This window comes from Cariama cristata, unplaced genomic scaffold (assembly GCF_000690535.1).
Source record: "Cariama cristata isolate BGI_N322 unplaced genomic scaffold, ASM69053v1 scaffold22987, whole genome shotgun sequence".
Classification (NCBI taxonomy): Eukaryota; Metazoa; Chordata; class Aves; order Cariamiformes; family Cariamidae; genus Cariama; species Cariama cristata.
In genome coordinates, this window is record NW_009625247.1 from 15,532 (window position 1) to 33,395 (window position 17,864).

Sequence of the window (17,864 nt, forward strand, 5' to 3'; positions counted from 1 at the left end):
TCCTGCTGACTTACAGAAGTGATGCCTAACCCTACCACCACCACTTCCCTTGTAGCTCCCCTTCTTACATGAGACTGTACTGAGTCACAGGCTCCCATCTGGCTCCGGGCTGCTGCTTTGTCCTCGTGATCTGCTGTTATCTCTGGGTTTGTGATGAAATGCCTGCTTCACTTGCAGCTCAATTTCCCATGTTTTTTCTGTCTCTCTTGCAGGACTGCCACCCAAGGCATGGCAACACCCTCAGTGTTCCCTGGGGTTACTTTGCCAGCCGCTGTCACCTCTGCCCCGTTAATAGCACCTGCAGGGCTGCCAGCCACTGCCCCTGGAGCCCCTCCAGTTCCTTTCCCAAGCAGCTGCACTGCTGGCTCAGGAAGCCCTCTCTTCCAGCCAGCATCATTCCAGCAGCAAGGCAGTCCTGTGAAAGCACCTGAAATTTCTTTGACCAATGTCCATGTTCCCTTGGAATCCATTAAACCCAGTAAGTATCTCAGGTTTTCCACTTTTCCCTGAACATTTTTTAAAAGCAAAGCTTCTTGACAAAGCTTATGAAGTAGAGAGAAAGGATGAAGTGTTCCAGCCCAGCGGTCAGTTTGCCTAATGCTGCCACAGATCTTCTTCTGCAGCATAAACCTGCGTTCCTCTCCCCTTCTCTCTCTGCGGTAGGCAGTGCCCTCCCAGTGACAGCCTATGACAAGAACGGCTTCCGGATCCTCTTGCACTTTGCCAGGGAGTGCCCGCCGGGAAGGTCGGACGTGCTCGTTGTGGTAGTCTCCATGCTGAACACGGCACCGCTTCCTGTGAAGAACATCGTGCTGCAGGCTGCTGTGCCAAAGGTAGGGCTGCGTGGCTCAGACCCACGGCAACGTGAAATTCTGCATTCCGGAAGGCCTAGGTGTGAACTCAGGGACCTGGGACAGCCTGGTTCTACCTTTCTATAGGCTCTGCTCTGCCTGTTTCCAAAACATGAAGGTGGTTGTCAGAGGCAGAAAACACTGAATAGGATAAGTCAAGAATTGCAGGTAGTTAGTGTCCTATTTTTCTTGCTACCTAAGGTCAGTCCAGCTGTGTCTGTTCACAAAGATGGCTCAGAGAGCACGATGACAGGACTGTTACATAGAGCCACACTTGAGGTCTTCAGAATCAGAATTTCTAACAGCCATCCTAAATTTGACAATATGTTCCATTCTAATCTTACTGCACCCAGATAATTATGGATGGCCAGCTTTGTGTTTTGAAAACTGGCCCAATCTCAGCTACGATCTGCCTACTGTCGTGAAGGTGTTTGCATCAAAACCTCTGACACGAGCACTCAGATAGGAAGGTGCTGTTGGTGCTCACCTGACCAATGCTTTTACTCTGGGCTGACTTGTCAGTCTGCCTGTTCCTATCATGTTGCACAAGCTGGGCTGGCTCTTGTTTCCTCATCCTCGCATGCCGATTGATTCTCTTCAGTTTGAATGTGTGCCGTTATCTCCCAAGCCTGTGTATGCATCTTTCATTGTCCCCAAGGCAGGAGATAATCCCTGAGGTTCTGCTTTCTTTTCATTTGCAGTCCATGAAGGTGAAGTTACAGCCACCCTCTGGCACAGAGCTGTCTCCATTCAATCCCATCCAGCCACCTGCTGCCATCACCCAAGTCATGCTTCTGGCCAATCCTACGAAGGTGAGAGAGGCAGTGGGATTTATCCTGTCCTTGTCAGACAAATTTGATGTAAGCTGAAGTCTGCAGGAGCGTTGGACCAAACAGTTGAGCAGATACAGCTGTTTGTCCCTAGCTTGTCCTCCAGAGGTGGTTACTGCATAATGGTGGTGTTCCAATTCAGGTCTGGAGGGAGGCTGTGCCCCACCAGACTTTGTCAGCAAGGAAAGGTATGAGAAGGACCTGTACGCTTCTCCCAGCAAAAGGGCAACGATCATATACAGCTCAGCTTTAAAGCACAGCAATCAGAGCTGTATTAGGAGTTTGTCTGACTCCCTTGTGCACTGGAAGTGCCTGGCTTTGGTGATAATTAGATTGATGTCAAATTAGCTGGTGCTGTAGAAATACTTTTGCTGGGTTGAGGCTATAGCCTGACAGACCCGAACCAACAGACACATGTCACATCATGTCTGTTCCGTTATTCTTTGAGGATGTACCTGTGACCAGTGAAACGTGGTTAACACTTCCTTTTCTGCTGATCATGCTGGGAGCATCTGGGTAGTTGTTTTTCCTTGCCGTAGTTACTCATTTAAGTAGCCTGCTTCATAAAGCTCAAAGCTGTATGCTGAAGTGGTTTCTAATTATTTGACAAATCTAGGTGTTACTGTTTGAGAATTGCATCGAAACAGTTCTCAAAGTGTCAGCTGAAAGCTTTGCAGTCCCAAAGGATAAATGTCAGATGGGTTTGGAGGATTGTTGAAAAACTGAGATGCACGGAGATCCCCTCATTGAAGGACTGGTTCCATCTCCTGCTTACTGTTTCACTAGGAATTTTGCAGAGCAGGAACTGTTTTATCTTACTTCAGATGAGGAGGAATTTAATTTTGAAAACATTGAACTATTCCAGCAGTGTTCTTCAGGCTCACTGGAGAGCAGCTGAGCAACATGTGCTGGCCACGTATGTGCAGACTATTATCACAGGGTATTCATGCTTTCCTCTTACTGTTCCATGCTAAGCAATAAAGCTTTTGTGGTACAAAAACTGTAAGGTAAATAACTCAGGTTTGCTAAATAGCTGAACTACTCCATGAACTTAACCTTGGCCCTCTTCCCCCTGCTTGGTGCCACAACAGAGAACTGTTTTGTTCACAGCAACTGGGGCTATTCTCATGTTGCTCTTGGGTTTTGTCTTTCCTGCAGGAGAAAGTGAGGCTGAGATACAGACTGACCTTCACACTGGGAGACCAGCCCAGCACAGAGGTTGGCGAAGTGGATCAGTTTCCCCCGGTAGAGCAGTGGGGGAATCTATGACCTTAGGACACTGCCAGAGACTCTGTGACAGGACCAGGAAAGGATCCCGCAGGACTGGAACGAATGTGACGTGAGGAGGGACGCACATGCTATCCACTGGTGATGTTCAGCTTTGTTTACATGTCCTGACCACTCTGCTTGTAGCTTTAGTCCAGAATGTTTTGCCCCACGTCGAAGGGGTCCTGGAACACTTATGCCAAGCATGAACTGGGTGGCAGCCAGTAACGGGCAGTGCTGTCTGCTTTTATCTTGACCTCTGGGTGAATCTGGTTCTATCTTCCACGCTATTAAACTTGAAGTTACTGTATTTTGAGGGGAGACCTGTCAGCAGAAGGGGATTTAGTTGGCTTGTTCCTGTACTGCTGTCCAGAGATACCTACAGGCTGGTGGGGTGATGATGCCACCATGAGCTTCCTCAGTGCAGAGCCCTTACACATGCCCTCCCTCGGACTTTTACCTCCTCAGTGCCAGACCGGACCCGCTAAGCATGTTGAGCAATAATGCTGGCTCCATGAGGGAATGCTTGTTTTTTACACTGAAATGGCGCTTAGCTCCCTTCCTCCCCCTCCGCCACTTCATTTCCAGCAGCCGATGGAAGCAGACCCTCGCTCTGTGTCGTCCAACACTGCTGACTCTTTAGTTGTTTTATTTATTTTATGCTGCTGGCTGCCTCCCTGGTGTATCCGTTTTGGGCAGCTGGGGCTGAGTTTTGTACGCAAATGGTTACACTGGTTATTTTTCTGCCTTCGTTGCATTCCATAGTGCGGGGAAAAGAGGAAGCGTGTAGTGAGGAGGTAAACGGGGCTGGAACGGAGCAGTCAGTATGGGTGGAGGACAGCACCTGGAGTGCAGAAGTGTCTTTACAATCACTAATCAGGTGCAGTGACTGAATCCAGGGATAAGGAGAGATGCCTCTCGTGTCCCCTCATGCAGGCAGTATTATTATTGTAGTTGAATACTGTGTTTTATTGAGATGAGTACAATGACATACAAGATGTAAATAATAGAGCTATAGGCTATCTAAATAGAAACAAGCAGACAGTGAAAGGAAGGCAGGCTCCACTGGGCTGTGACAATGCATGTGCTGGGTTCAACACCCTGTTTTAATTGTTCCCTGTATTAAGTGGCCACGTGCAATTGTCTCCACACGGGGGAAAGCAGATTTGCTGGACAGCGGCGCTCTGCGCTAACGGGGCAGAAGAGCTGGCCCCTCCAGCTGCAGTCTCACCAAAATGTGATTCCAGCAGTCCCTTCCCTCTCCCTCTCAATTTTCAATCTCCAGCAGTGCCTCAACTAGCTTTGGGACAGACTGTTTTAAATTAATGGGGGATTTTTAACAGCCATTGACAAAAGCACAGATAGGGTGGATCCTTGGACACTAAGCTCAGCATTTCTAGGAGTGCTGTCAAGCAACAGCTCTTAATCGAACTGTGCATGGGAGCTGTCAGCTAAAGCACTGGGAAAATCAGTACACGGGAGGAGACCCCTGCCTGCTGTAGGGGAACTCCAGAGAGGAACGTGCTGCTGGAATTAATGGCGGCTGTAAAACCCATTACTGCCAATGCAGCTTGGAGTTATTTGTAGTTGAATTTTTCTTGACTGGGTTGCAAAGTAAAAATCGCTAGAGGTGAGAAACTCAGCGGATTCAAAGGTCTGAGCTCCTAATCGGGGGAGGCACCAGGCAGTTGCAGAAGCCCCTGAAGGTGGAATCAAAGCTCGGCCGAGGAACTTGCTGTAAATGCCTGGGCTGAAGCTCATGAAGACCCCAGCCTTGTCCGCTCCCTGATGTGAAGGCAGGTGGGAGGGATGGGTACGTTGTTTGGATCCTTAAGGAAAGCGGTTTTAAATCGACAGACTAGGATGGGGACAGGGAGAGAATTCTTTCTGCCTCAGACATGTTCTTGCCAGCACTTTAGACACAGTAGGCGTGGGGGTAGTGCTTAGGTGACGGTCGCGTCCCCTGAGGAAGCAGGTTTCGCTGCTTTAGATGCCTACACGTGAATCTCACTGTGACTCTGAGGAAGTCAGAAGAGCACAAGTGCTTTCTGCAGAGCGGCTTTGTTCTCAGTGTTAACGGCAGCACGCTGCCCGCGCTGTACAGCCAAATGGAAAGATGCCGTAGTCTTGCTGCGTGGAAATGTGTTGTTAAAAGCTTTGGAAATTAAAACTATGAATGTTCCCTGTCTGTAGGGTGAGGTTCCTGCTTCACACCGAGCAGCCGTCACTGTATATACATCTCAAATGCATTTGTTCTGCTGCATGTTAAATAAATGGTTTTCCCTACTCTGCTCTGTGGATAGCCCTTACTAATGACTGCTTGTGGAGTACGGTGCTGTGTCTGGAAATCCAAAAACTCAACCCATCATCTCAAGACCATCCAAACTAAGCAAAAAGGAGAAGTTGCTGTTTTCTAAAACCCCAGTGGTTTAAAAGGTGGGCTTAATTTCACTTCTGGGTATTAGAGACCAGGAATCTGAAAAGGCCGAGGTAATGCTGCCATTGGTAATGAGGTTTACTTTACCGGGGGAGGGTTGCCAGGCCAAGTTGGAACAAGCAACCTTAACATTTTGACGCGCTCCTTCTTAAAAGTTACCTTTACTTAAAGTTCTGTTTATGGAAGACAAGAACAAATCGCCAAGCAATATGCAAAACAAGACGTTTATTCTTAGAAAAGCAGACAGGTTTATGTACAGTGAGCCACAGAGGAAGAGTAGAATCACATACTGCTGTCTTCAGGATCCTTCCAATGTGCCTTCTTTGACGATGACTCGTGCAAGATTCCGTGCAAGAGCGAGCCTCAGCATTTCCACTTTCGTAGTCTCAACGTCGTCATCCTAAAAGCGAGCAGAGTTTGGGTTAGACCACCACACACAGTAGGTCATTGAGAGGGAGAGTACCTGTGTATTTACCTGTTACAGGGACCTCCTGAGGAGAGCAAAAGCTACGTTTCCTACTTTTTAGATGAACGCAAGACAGCACTGCCAAGCCTTTTCTTTTTCTGGCAGCTGCAAACGTTTGCATGTGTAGGAAATGGCTCCCTGTTCCACGCCTGGAACGTTTCATAGCTTGAGCTGTTAGATGGCAGCATCTCAGCTTTTCATTGCCTCTGTAATTTGCAATTATTTGCCTTGGAAAGCATTGCAGTCCAATCCAAATCAGCAGAAGAGTGAGGAGCGGAAGCACTCCGGTACTGGGTTTGCGTGTACCTAAATCTCTCGATGATGCCTCATTTGGCTGGCCTTTAAAACTAACACCCCCTACCAGCCTCAGTAACTCAGGCTCTCCCTCTTTTCTGCTGCCCCATAGGAATATGACTGTAGAGCTTGCTTTCCCCGCCCCTCCCCACAGCCCCACCAATGCTTTATCCAGTTGTCCTCGGAACAGGAGCTACCTGGAATTTCTGCTTATCCGACTTCCCTGCTGTCAGGTCTTCCAGGCATCGCATCAACTCGTAAGTCTGCTCTGCTGAAAATACGACCTGTGGAAATGGAAGTATTTACAGAAAATGATCACATTTATGGACATCGCGCAGTCTGAGATAACTCAGTTGAGAGGAAGAAAATGGTTTCACACTCCCAGAGATCCATTCTGACCCTTTAAATCACAGGATCAGAGGATAATTCAGGCTGGAAGGGACTTTGGGAGGTCTCTAGTGCCACCTGCGCAAAGCAGGGTCAGCTATGAGGTCAGCGCCGGTGCTCTGGGCTTTTTCCAGTCACAGATCTGTAACTGCTGAACTGTCATTTTCTTGATGAATCTTAAAGCATAAATTGGGCTTAGCAGAAGGAAGTGCACTAGAAAAAACCTTCCAGCCAAGTGCCAGAAGGAACTGGATGCGGTGTGTACTTAAGTCATCAGCGTATGTGTATTCTGCTGGTGTTTTCTAAAAGCGGGGAACCAAGTTCAGAGTTGATTGCCCTGCCCTGGGTCCTGCGTGCTCCTGCTGATCGGACACTTGGATGCCTGTGCGATTCTGGAACTGCCACAGGCGGTGCTTTTGCACTGGAAGTGCAAGTCCCAGCCTGGGGGCAGAAAGGGGGTCACCACTTCGAGATAACTTGTCAGGAAGAAAAGAAAGGGGCTGGGTGGGGGGCTCTGTCCTGTGTGACCAGTGTGCTCACCTCTTTCTGCTCCAGCAGGGGAAGGGCGTCTGTCAGCAGGGTCATCCAGAAGGAGCACGGAGCAATGTGAGCTGTCATCAACATCAAGAGCAACTTGGCAGCTTCAGAGAACCGCTTCTCCCCATACAGCCGGTGGAATTCTCGGTACTTGCCTACACACGGGTGTTGGTGAAGGGTAAAAGGCGTCAGTGTCTGTTGGAGCTGCTCTGGCCTGGGCCACTGGACGTTGGGGGGGTCCGTTTGCTCCTGTGAAGCCCGTGGTAGAACTATCCCTCCCCCACCCCCAAAAACGAGCCTCCGATCAGCTGAGTCTGGGGAAATGGGAATCTTGTGCATGAAGAAAGGTTAAAATAGAGGCTGGCTGAAAAGGCAGCCAAAAACCTGTTGCTGTTCTTGGTAAGGTTTACTGTTGGAACCAGCCCCTTCGCTGTCTGGTGCTGAGTGTTTGCAAGATGAGCAACAGGATGAGTGGGTCAGAGAGGCTGGGGGCGTCTGCAAAAGCCAGGATTGGGAGGGAGAGGCGCGGGTGAATGTTCTCTTTGATACCGCAGAATATCAGGAGGTCTGAAAGGCTTCATCATCTTCCTGATTGTTTAAACGGAAACTGAGATCTTTGTTAATGTGGAAAGTTCTGGTTCCGCTAAGAATTAGATCGATATCCACCATGTGAGAACTGGATGAGAATGAGTTTTATTCTGTGGCTCTGTTTGTATCCACTAAACTGTCAAAATACTGGAAGCAACGATTCCCATTCAGATTCACCTTTGACTAATGCTTGAGCTCAAGATAGAGACCCATGAAAGTGGTCCAGCAAAAATACACCTGATGTTTCTAAAGCCTCCAAAGGAAAAACAAGCAGAAGTATTTTCAGGCCTTTCAGGACATTTTATAAAAAGCAGAAAGGGAGGCAATTTCTCTACAAACACAGTTACGCAACTAAACTACAAATTGTTGGGGCTGATGCAAGGGTCACTGGGTGACACTGGGCATACAGAGATAGGAAGGATTACCAATCTAGGCTTAATTTAGGGTAAGGTTTAAATGAAGGAAATACAGTTCCAGTTTTGCAAGCTTGGACCAAATGGGAACAGATCAAATTCAGGATCCCCCTCACAGTAACGGTGGTGTCAGCCAGAAGGCAGGCAGTCCACTTGCCAACAGCTGTTCCAAATTCCTATTAGATTTTGGCCCCAGTAACTGGGTTTGCTAACTGCCACAGCACCAGAGAAAGGTGCATCTTAGCTCAGTTTCCTGTCCTGGTCCATTAGGCAAAGGCCACAGAGCAGCTGCAGCCAGATGGGCAGGTTACCACAGCCCGCGCTTGTGCCAGCCAGGAGAAGGAAGCTGTGGTACGTAAAGGAAGCGAGCTGGAGGCCCTCCTCTGGTATTTGGCACAATTGCTACAGTGAAAGGGGAGGAGAGATCTTTTGTTTGAGCGAGCCTGAAACTGGCGGACTGAACCAACAAAAGATGCTGAGATTTTGGAGAATTTTACAAAGTTAGTAAAATTATCACTTTGTCAAAATAATTTAAACCAGTGGTTTACTCTTCTAAGGAAGCTCCTGAAGGTCTTCCAGATTGTGTTTGCTAATATTTCAAAGTCTCTCTAGGTAGTGATACAGTCTGGAAAAAGTCTAAGAAAGGGGAAGCATACAAATGTCAGAATTCAAGACTATCCTGCTCAACGCAGTGCAGAACAGACGCCTACTGTGAGTGCGATTGGAAACACAGTCTCCCGGTAGCAAGCAGGCTGCATCCCAAATCACCTTCAGTCATTCGCTTTCCCCTCGTCACTAGAACAGGATGTAGCCAGATGGAGGAAGAGACAAATCCAACTAATTCTGTGGAGTTAACTATGTTCTAAATTAACAGACCAGAATGAAAACTGTAGACGCTCCTTACCAAGAAATGTTAGCCGGTCACTAAGCAGCATGGATGGTCCCAAATTATCAATGAGGTCTAAGTCAGAGAAGCACCCCCTTTCACAGTAGTCCTTAAGGAATCTAGGGAGAAAGCAAAACACAATAAAAGCCTAAAGGGGAGAACATCGTTCACATTCATTTTGTACTCCCCATATCCCTTCCTAGAAAAACTTTACCATGCAACTGAGTTCCATCGTAACCAACCTCCCGTAAGGGTTTCAGAAGATATTAAAATGTTTCCTGGGAGTGGCCAACAAACTGGTGTAACGATGTTTAACAGACACTATTTATCCTAGATTTTGTGGTAGTTGACATCTATTCTTTAAAAGGAGTAAGTGAAGGAAGGAGCACAGGAAGCTGAAGCTGGTGGATGCATAAATAACACTCCCAGATCATAACAAAAGCTCTATTTTTCTACTGTGTAAAAAAAGTTGATGAGCAGCAGGAACAAAAACAAGCTTTTCTTCTGTTTTGTCACGGCCTTCATTATGCTGCTTTTTTCAGAGCTGCTTCCTGTGAAGGTTTTCTTTCACCTTCTGTTGAAATATAATGATTCCCACTCCCTCAAAGGACAAATTAAAAAAACCCCAGCAATCTCTTACTACTCCCTCTTTTCACTGCTGAAGATAGAGTATTGCTTGGCCATCTACCCAGAGTGTAATTTCAAAATTATACTCTTAACTATGCAAAGAGATTGGTACCTCCCTATTTCCAATTAGTAAAAAGATACATGACATGGATTGCTAGAGATTAAAAAGCATAAAGAGAGTTGCCATATCTTTTACGTAGGCCTAAGCTAAGGGTTAGCATCCTCTTCAATTTTATAACCACCCCTGCAAGGTCAGATACTGTGACAAGCTTATGCAAAACCAGGGACATGATAAAACTTGACTTTTTTACATTTTTTACAATTATGGCTTGAGATTTTTTGCAGAAATGGTGGCTTAAGTGGCTCCTGCTGACTTGTTTGGAGACTGCATGGTGAACTAGACTGGTTAAAAATAATCTGAACAAAGCAGAGAAGGGGATTACCCTCCACCCAAATCAGTTCCTTGGTTCACTGTACAGCCCACTGAACAGCCGTACTGGAGCAAGCGAAAGGGCAGTGCATAAGATAGAGAGATTGCCAAAATAAATATTTATCAAAGCAAGGTCTAAGAGGATTGGACTGTTAGATAAAGCCAATCTGTTTCATCTCTAGATTTCACGAAGTAAAACAGTGTAGAAAAGAAAGAGCGAAGGTATCACAGATGAGAGTACCCAAGGATGTCATTTCCTAGTCCAGAAGCAGGTACTTGGTCAGAGGGAAGGACAATCCCCACCTGCCTGCAGCAGGACCTTTTCTGGTCCATCACAGAGGGGCTGCCATCTCCCCTTCCGACCACCCCACTATAGCAGCCGTCATCTGAGAGCTGCTGACTCAGACTCACCGATCTGATATTAGTGTGGCAAAAGCGGCATCCTTAGCTCTGATGCTCCATGACAGGGCAGAGCCCAAGCGGTTATTCCGCAGAGCCTTCATGGCCATGATTTTACAGATGCTACGAACTTAGAAAAAAAAAATAGGAGGAGAGAGAAAGAATTAGTTTCAGAAGTTTCACTTGTATCGCTACAAAACAAGGAGATTTAAAAATCGGTCACCTTGTTCATGCATCTGTCTCTGTTCACAGATCCTCAGCACTTTGAGGGCCTTCTGTTCTGTGTTCAGGGGTATCCGTTCAATATGAAGCTCCAAATACACCCTGCCGTATTCTGGACAGTGGTCAAAGTAATCTACCCCCAGCTGCCACAGGCTGAGAGAGGGGAAAACAACTCTTCAAGCATTCCAATCGTATAAATCTTAAATAAGCACAACAGTAAAGCCACAAGGAGAATCTGAGTCTGCATTAGTAACAGTTAGCTCCGATTAACTTAGAATTCGGACCTAAAATGATTTTTACCTTCTACCAAATCCCAGCTGCCTATTACACAATTTTGGAATACTTGCATCTCACAAGTGCTTCAGCGCAAGTTGCTCTGTACCAAAAAAACCACAGTGGCAGGAATAACACTACCCTGGTCAATAGGCTTGATGGGTTCCAATAGACAGCTTTTGTCTTTTATTCAGGAAAGGAAACATGCTAGAGTTGTACGATCCCTTAGGGACACCTTTGCTGAAATTCTAACACGGCCTCTGTAAGTTTTGCCTTTTTACTGCATTAACATGTAGTTATTTGTTTTGGCTGCCTCAATGTTAGTCTACCCTCTGAGTTAAAAAAAAATAAATAAATGTTGCTACCTGTGATGGGAGAAGAGTCCCGAGGCATACTCTAGCAGAAGGAATTCACGCATATTTGAACCAAAACTGGGAGGGAAGAGAGACAATAAACAGGCATTATTAGCTGCACATTCTTGGAAAAAACTGCTGACTCTATTTCACAAGTACTTTTAACTTATGCAGCATGTTTTCTCGTGGGCTATCTTAGTAAGTGTCGTACCTCAGGCTTAAGCATGCAGGTCTGCTTTCTCCTTGGGGAGACCTGCCAAATATTTACAGCACTTAGCAAATGTAACTGAGAGAAAGTGCTTTAAGAAACTGAAACTTCAAGGGAATTCAGATAGCAAAATTTAATTGCTCAAACTTACATTAATCAGAACGTAAGTACAGAAACTCCTTTTAGAGTAGTTTATCACTATTCCCAATAATCACAAACAACCAGGACAAGGTCCTTGATTATATTTCAGATAAAATTATATTTTAAAAAAAAAAAAAAATCCTAACACTGTACTGAGGCAGTACTGAATAGAATGTCAAATTCAGCAGGTCAGCAACTGCTTCTCGGAGCATCTGGGCTGCCTGTAACTTCACAGGCACATGCAGCACTTTTATTCTCCGTCTTCTGCATATGCCCAAGATGCTCTTTTTCAACCAAAATCCACATGTTGTTTCAGTCTTCCTTTCTGCTGGGTGCCTGAATAATCAATGCAAGTAAATACTTACTAGAGATTGTGAGATTGCAGGAGTTTACAGTGATCCAGTAGGTCAGTCAGATGAGCCACAAACCACCAGTTGCTCAGGGCAATGCTGTATTTGAGGCAAACAAAAGAAAAAACTTAAGTGTACCACCGCCAAGGAATGCGTCAGGTTTTCCACAGACATTTCTTACCAATACAGAAGTTGTATTACAGCGTAATGTCTGGTTGCAATGTCCCAGACCTAATGGAATACTTTTAATTGCTGCCTGATTCACGTATTTTTGCTAAATTCTTTGAAAGGGTGATCAGATGGGCCGTAGCCATATCCTCTACCCCAAATACTAATGCAGTAAATGCACACAGAAACAATACTGTAGAACTAGAGAATCAAAAACCTTAAAACTCGACCTGCATTCCTTGATCACTTGATGCATCTCAAATTCAAAGGCTGCCATTAAAATCGTGTCTAGAGGTTCAGGGCTGCTTTCTCCACCCAGGAACAGGTCCATACTAGACTGTGGAATGAGATTACGAGCCATGATAAATGCAGAAGTTGTGAGATGGTAAAAGGAAGACATTTGTTTGCATGTAGTAGTCTCATTTAGGTTATTTTATGGGAAATAATAGGTCATAGAGACTGAACACATTAACAAAAAACATTTTTCCTTATTTTAGCATAAGGAAACTGGGAAAACAATTTGCAGGAACAGGACTCGTAACATTAGACACTGAAGAGACTGCGTCTTCAACAATTATTTGTCCACTTGATCAGTCTCCCAGTCGACTTACAAATTCTAGGAAACATCTTACAAGCATGTAGTTGCTGTAAGATGTCAACCCTCCCAAAGTTCTTCTTCAAGTACCGTAACCTTTGTGTGCAAGAAACAGTGGAGAATATAAAAATAATTCTACTTCATGCCTGTGCATAGAACCGCAGTTCCATTGGCTTCACAGTTGGATGGGAATACAGGAGTCGCGTAACCAGAAAGTGGTACCAAGTAGTCATGAGTTCCTTCTTCTCCAGTATGGCGTCCTCATCTCCCAGCAGGATCTAACAGGAGAAAAACATAGGAGTAATTCTGCAAATTCAGCAATGTACACAGCTGCATTGTAACTCTTCAGAGACATTACTGCCATTTTGCAAAGCTGAGGATTTAATAAAAATTAAAGAACAAAGGACAAAGATCCTTCTCAAAGCCCATTTTCCTAATCAGCCTTATGGCCTTGCACAGGAAGAGAAAACGGTCTGCCCAGGGTTGCAAAACAAAGAACACAGTACAGAAGACTGGCCTGAAATCTCCCAATTTAATGAACACAGCATCCAGCATATTCAAGTTACTTATGGCTATACAGGGCTCCTAAAATACACAAGGACGGATCCAATACTTTTCCACAGTTTCCCTCCTTCCCAGTTAAAACACACCTTGCAGATGGATTCCATGTGGGAATTGGAAGCAAAAGTTCCATCCTGTAGATACCGCTGACATTCTTCATGCCAGTGCTGCCATTTCAGCTCCATTTCGGTCAGTGTCTGAGTGTTGCCAAGCTGAACAGAGATAAGATACAGAAATTAAACACCAAGTCAAGTCGCAACAGGTACTTGGGCTGAACTCACAGTCATTCATGCTAAAAAGCTAAACACAGGGCTGCCATCAAACTTTTCCTTGTCCTACAGTTGCATTTGAAGTGTCTTTCTTTACCCATCTAAATAAGGCAAAGGACCTTAAGAAGGTCCCATGAAAGATTACCGTGATGCAGCTGCAGGTTTTCCTCCACAAGGAGATCACTGCAACAGAGGGAAACTGGTGGCAAAGTCTTCAGAAAATATTCTGTACAAGAGAATAGTTCTCAACAGAAACTGTTTCAGACAACTGGATAATGTATCCTGCTGCAAAAATTATCTTTCTAACTGTGTTGGTTTGTCACCTAACAGGTTTTTGCCTGTAGGGTTGGGTCTTTTGGGCAATTCAAGAACAGGAATATTATTAATGTAAAGGATTAAGACTGAGATGTTTAATGGTGAACAAATTGTGATGTTACAGGAGCCACAGCAGAGCTGAAATAGACTGGACTAATACTGTCATCCCTCTTATCTCTTTTTCCAATGGAACTGCATAAAAAAAAAATCCACTTTGTACATACACTGGGCATAGGCATCTTCTTCATCAAGTCATCCAAGATTTTGTACATGTTCACCGACGCGGGATTGGCACTGGCTTCCTTGGAGAGCAAATGCCGTGCTTCATCCATGCGGCCTTGCAGTACAAAAACATCCACCTGCAAAAACCACCTGTCTGTGAGCACCACACTGAGCAAGGCTACAAAATACCCAGGAACAGTATCAGAGGGGAATTTTAACTTGTGATTTAGGCAAGCTAAGTGGAGTTAAAATGCTTAAACTGTAGGCCCTGCTAATTCAAATACACAGTGTAAATCTTGACCTCTACGGAGCATGGAATTGAAAGGATCAGGATGGGGATGAGGGGTAGGATGATCTTCATAATGGCTTCGTCTTAAAACCTACAAAGGCAGACAGCAGCAGTGTCCTAGGTATCCGTTTCTGAGATGTGGTCTAGCGTCGAGTGGGGAGGAGGAAGGCAAAACACATAGGCATCAATTCTCTTTGTTTAAGAATCTTACAGGTGACTATACTCACCACATTCCAGAAGAGCTCGTGTTTCGATGGATTTTCACTGCTTAGAACTTCACGGACCATGTTGTCGACATCACAGACATGAAGTCGAACCCAGTCAAGGAGGCGAAGCAGAAGGGGACCAGCTTTACGCAGAGAAGATTTCACTCTGTTAGTTCCCAAGTGTTTGTTCCCAAACTGCTATTTTACATGCTTCTAACCTTAATGTTTGACAATCATTAGAAATCCAATCAGTAAACCTCATCTATTTGCCACGCCCAAATTACAAAGGAACAGAGTTCCCTAAGTAGCCAGGCTGCTGACAGATTTCTGCGTGGCAAATTTTAGAACAGCAGTGGAGTCTGGCAGAAACCCCTTACCAGTTACTTGAAGAAATAAAAGGCGAGTGATTCAGATCATAAATCTTGCAATGCCAAAAGACACACAGAATGTTTCTGTTTAATTCAGCATCAACTCATTCTTACTAACTGAATATGAGGAGGAAATCTGACACTAGGTGGTTTAACTTTTCTTGAGATTAAGTAATCTAGAGTTTGTGAATCTCTCTTCTGAATTCTGTGACTGTGCAAGTAGCATATTTGTTTGCACAATCTGATTTCCTTAAAAAGTTATTTACTACTTTAAAATGCTGCTGTAAGCAAACTGACTTCAAAAATGGCATCCTAAAGTTAAAGGAGTTGCATCAAAGTATGTAAAAATGTTAGTTGGCATCAACATATTTCATGCTTAAAGATTTGTTTACGCTTAAAAGTCAAATAAATTGGCAACAACTTTTGATCTCTCTCTTCTTCACTACCTTTCTGTTAAAAAGACAATTTAAATGGTAGTGAACTACACAAGGGGAAAAAGCAGAAGGCAAATCTAATAGCTTGGCACAATTCAATACGAAGGCAACAATTTACTGAGTCAGAAGAGGTATTAAAAGGCTTGTTAACACTTGTCATCTCTAAAACATATTAAAATATGACACAATGGATGCTATATAAATTTTAAACAAATAAATACGCAAATAAAAAGCCCTTCGGTCTTAACATCAGGGTAGTTCACTGTTCACCTGCAGCTGCTTCAACAAACAGAATCTCACACAGGTTCCAGATCAGCTCCATTGCAGAGAGAATAGAAACCTGAAAAAAGCAGGGCCATGCTTCAGATTTAGGAATTATTCCAGTTAGGGTCTTTTTAACCACACAAAGGCATCTGCTGTCCGTAGCAATCAGTTAAGTTCAGTTCTTACAGACAAGAGAAATGTCATACTGACATTTCAGAGATAAAAATTAAAAGACAGAAACAGGCCACAACTTCTCTACGCACATTCAGCTTAGAAAATACTGAAGCTGTTTGTGTACTGAAATGCAATGATAATCTGTCATCAGCAGGCAATACTAAAAAGTACAGAAAGTGTTATTTTCAGCACTTTTTCATTCCTAAGATTTAACAACACAAACAGCAAAGGTGGAAAGAAAGGCCAATGAAGCAACATCAGTGCAGCTAACAGGTCAAAACTACTGTGAGCAATCTGCTCTTCCCATAACACTCTTCTAGCATCTAACAGTTCAGGATGAACATTTAGAGCTTGCTACGAGACTCAGATGCAGTTGACTGGAACTTGAGTGTTTGAGAGATGAAGTTTCAGACAGGCAAGTACTGGCCCATAGCTGGCTTTAAGATGACAAGAAAACATCACACCTATAATACTGAATATATGTTTAAGAAATGGCAGTGAATCCCGATGTTGGGCATCTTTTTATTGTTTTAGAAATACAGGAGCTAACCTGACGATTTATTCTTGGTCACGAAACGCATCAAATATACTAAGACAGAGTTAAATCTAAAATGCCTTACTGCCAGTGTTGGCCTTGATGAATTTACTAGCCAGTGATTCATGTGCAGTTGTGACTACATGACACGACGGCAGATTACCTGAGTGCTATACTGGCTCTGCAGGGCAGGGTCCCGGGTTGAAACTGAGGGAAGAATATGGAAAGTCAAAGAGCAACATATTTACCTTTCACAGCCCTCTCTGGGCTCATAAATAAAGACAACAATACCTGATCGCTCATCAAGCACAGACCTAAATGAGTATGCACATGGCAAAACTAACTTTTATATAAAACTTCATAACTTTCTTTATAAATCCTGTGCAAATCTGGGTATGGCTACAGGGCACAGATGGAAGGGAAGAGTAAAATCTCCCACTTTTTTGGGGGGAGCAAGCTGTTAATTTGGACTCGGCTTCCTATAAAACTGCAACTCAAGATACAAAAAGACTGCAGGTCCCCAGAAAATCAGTTAAAAAACAGTGGGGGAAAAAAAATCTCTGAACAAATTTACAAAACAACTTGGAAATGTCCCAGATGGAAATGGAGTCTTGATAATTACTGAAATCTACACATGCTATTTTACAGTAGTTGCAATAACTTACAATTGAAATGATCCTTTCTGTAATCACAAATAACATTTCCTTTTATTGCAGTAAGAGAACAAACTTACTAGCTGCCTGGTGCATGTCCTCCATACAGGCTCTTATCACCGATCGGTAGTTTTTACTCACTTGAACCAATCTGCAGAACACAAAAAGGCTTCAGTTAGAGTGAGCTGTTTGAGTTTTCATCTCATGCCTACTGTCCACTAAAGCCTTACAAGTTTCTCTGCAGCAGCTGACACTCCCAGTACTTCGGTGATTCCAGAGGGGATCAGTGAGGCCGCGCGTGGTGGCTGTACACACACCAGCTATACACAGGCAAAGGTGTTGGTCGGCATGGTTATTGGAAGGGTCAGGGCCTTGTTTTGTAAAATTACCCCAAACCAGTATTTTTTTCTGCACCGCTGCCGATTAGAGCAGCTCTAAGCAGCCCGGTCAATACCATTTGCCTCACTGGAGGCATTTATAAGTCAGTAGCATCTGCCTGGCAAAAAACCCCCCCCGGTTTCCCCCCCCCCCCCGCCCCCCAGCCACTCACCGCGTTTTCCTCGACTTCCCCGCCAGCTCCTCCTCGCTCCGCTGGAGCCCGACGAAGATCCCGTGCGACTCGTTGAAGAGTTTCCGCAAGGTCTGGATGTAGATGTCCTGATCCTTGCGAACCACGAAAACGCGGGGAGAGCTCGGTCCTCCCTCCCCGGTGCCTGCAACCACACCCCGTCAGAAGAAGCGCCCGGCCCGGCCCGGCCCGGCCTGCCCTCGCCCCGGGACGAGGACTCACCTCTGCGGCCGAAGAGGGTCTCGCACACCAGCACCTCCGCGGGGCCCCAGGCGAAGCACAGCT

The 17,864-nt window shown here is 45.0% G+C and overlaps 2 protein-coding genes across 2 annotated transcripts in view; one reads left to right on the plus strand and one right to left on the minus strand.

Moving 5' to 3' along the window:
- Window positions 1-3,913, plus strand: part of GGA3 (golgi-associated, gamma adaptin ear containing, ARF binding protein 3) — a 15,744-nt gene extending 11,831 nt beyond the window's left edge. Inside the window, 4 exon segments of the mRNA XM_009703544.1 lie at window positions 213-478; window positions 664-833; window positions 1,553-1,663; window positions 2,840-3,913. Coding sequence (XP_009701846.1) covers window positions 213-478; window positions 664-833; window positions 1,553-1,663; window positions 2,840-2,950 — 658 coding nt within the window. The 3' untranslated portion in view covers window positions 2,951-3,913.
- A 1,681-nt stretch (window positions 3,914-5,594) lies between these two features.
- NUP85 (nucleoporin 85kDa) lies at window positions 5,595-17,856 on the minus strand (the record flags this gene model as incomplete). The annotated part of the gene is given in 18 exon segments (XM_009703545.1): window positions 5,595-5,784; window positions 6,342-6,428; window positions 7,072-7,223; window positions 8,974-9,074; window positions 10,424-10,541; window positions 10,635-10,786; window positions 11,272-11,337; window positions 11,974-12,057; window positions 12,357-12,463; window positions 12,868-12,999; window positions 13,372-13,494; window positions 14,091-14,225; window positions 14,605-14,726; window positions 15,656-15,725; window positions 16,522-16,565; window positions 17,092-17,162; window positions 17,562-17,731; window positions 17,734-17,856. Coding segments are annotated over 18 exon segments (1,959 nt in total), but the record flags the coding sequence as incomplete, so codon positions are not given.
- Window positions 17,857-17,864: the final 8 nt, after the last annotated feature.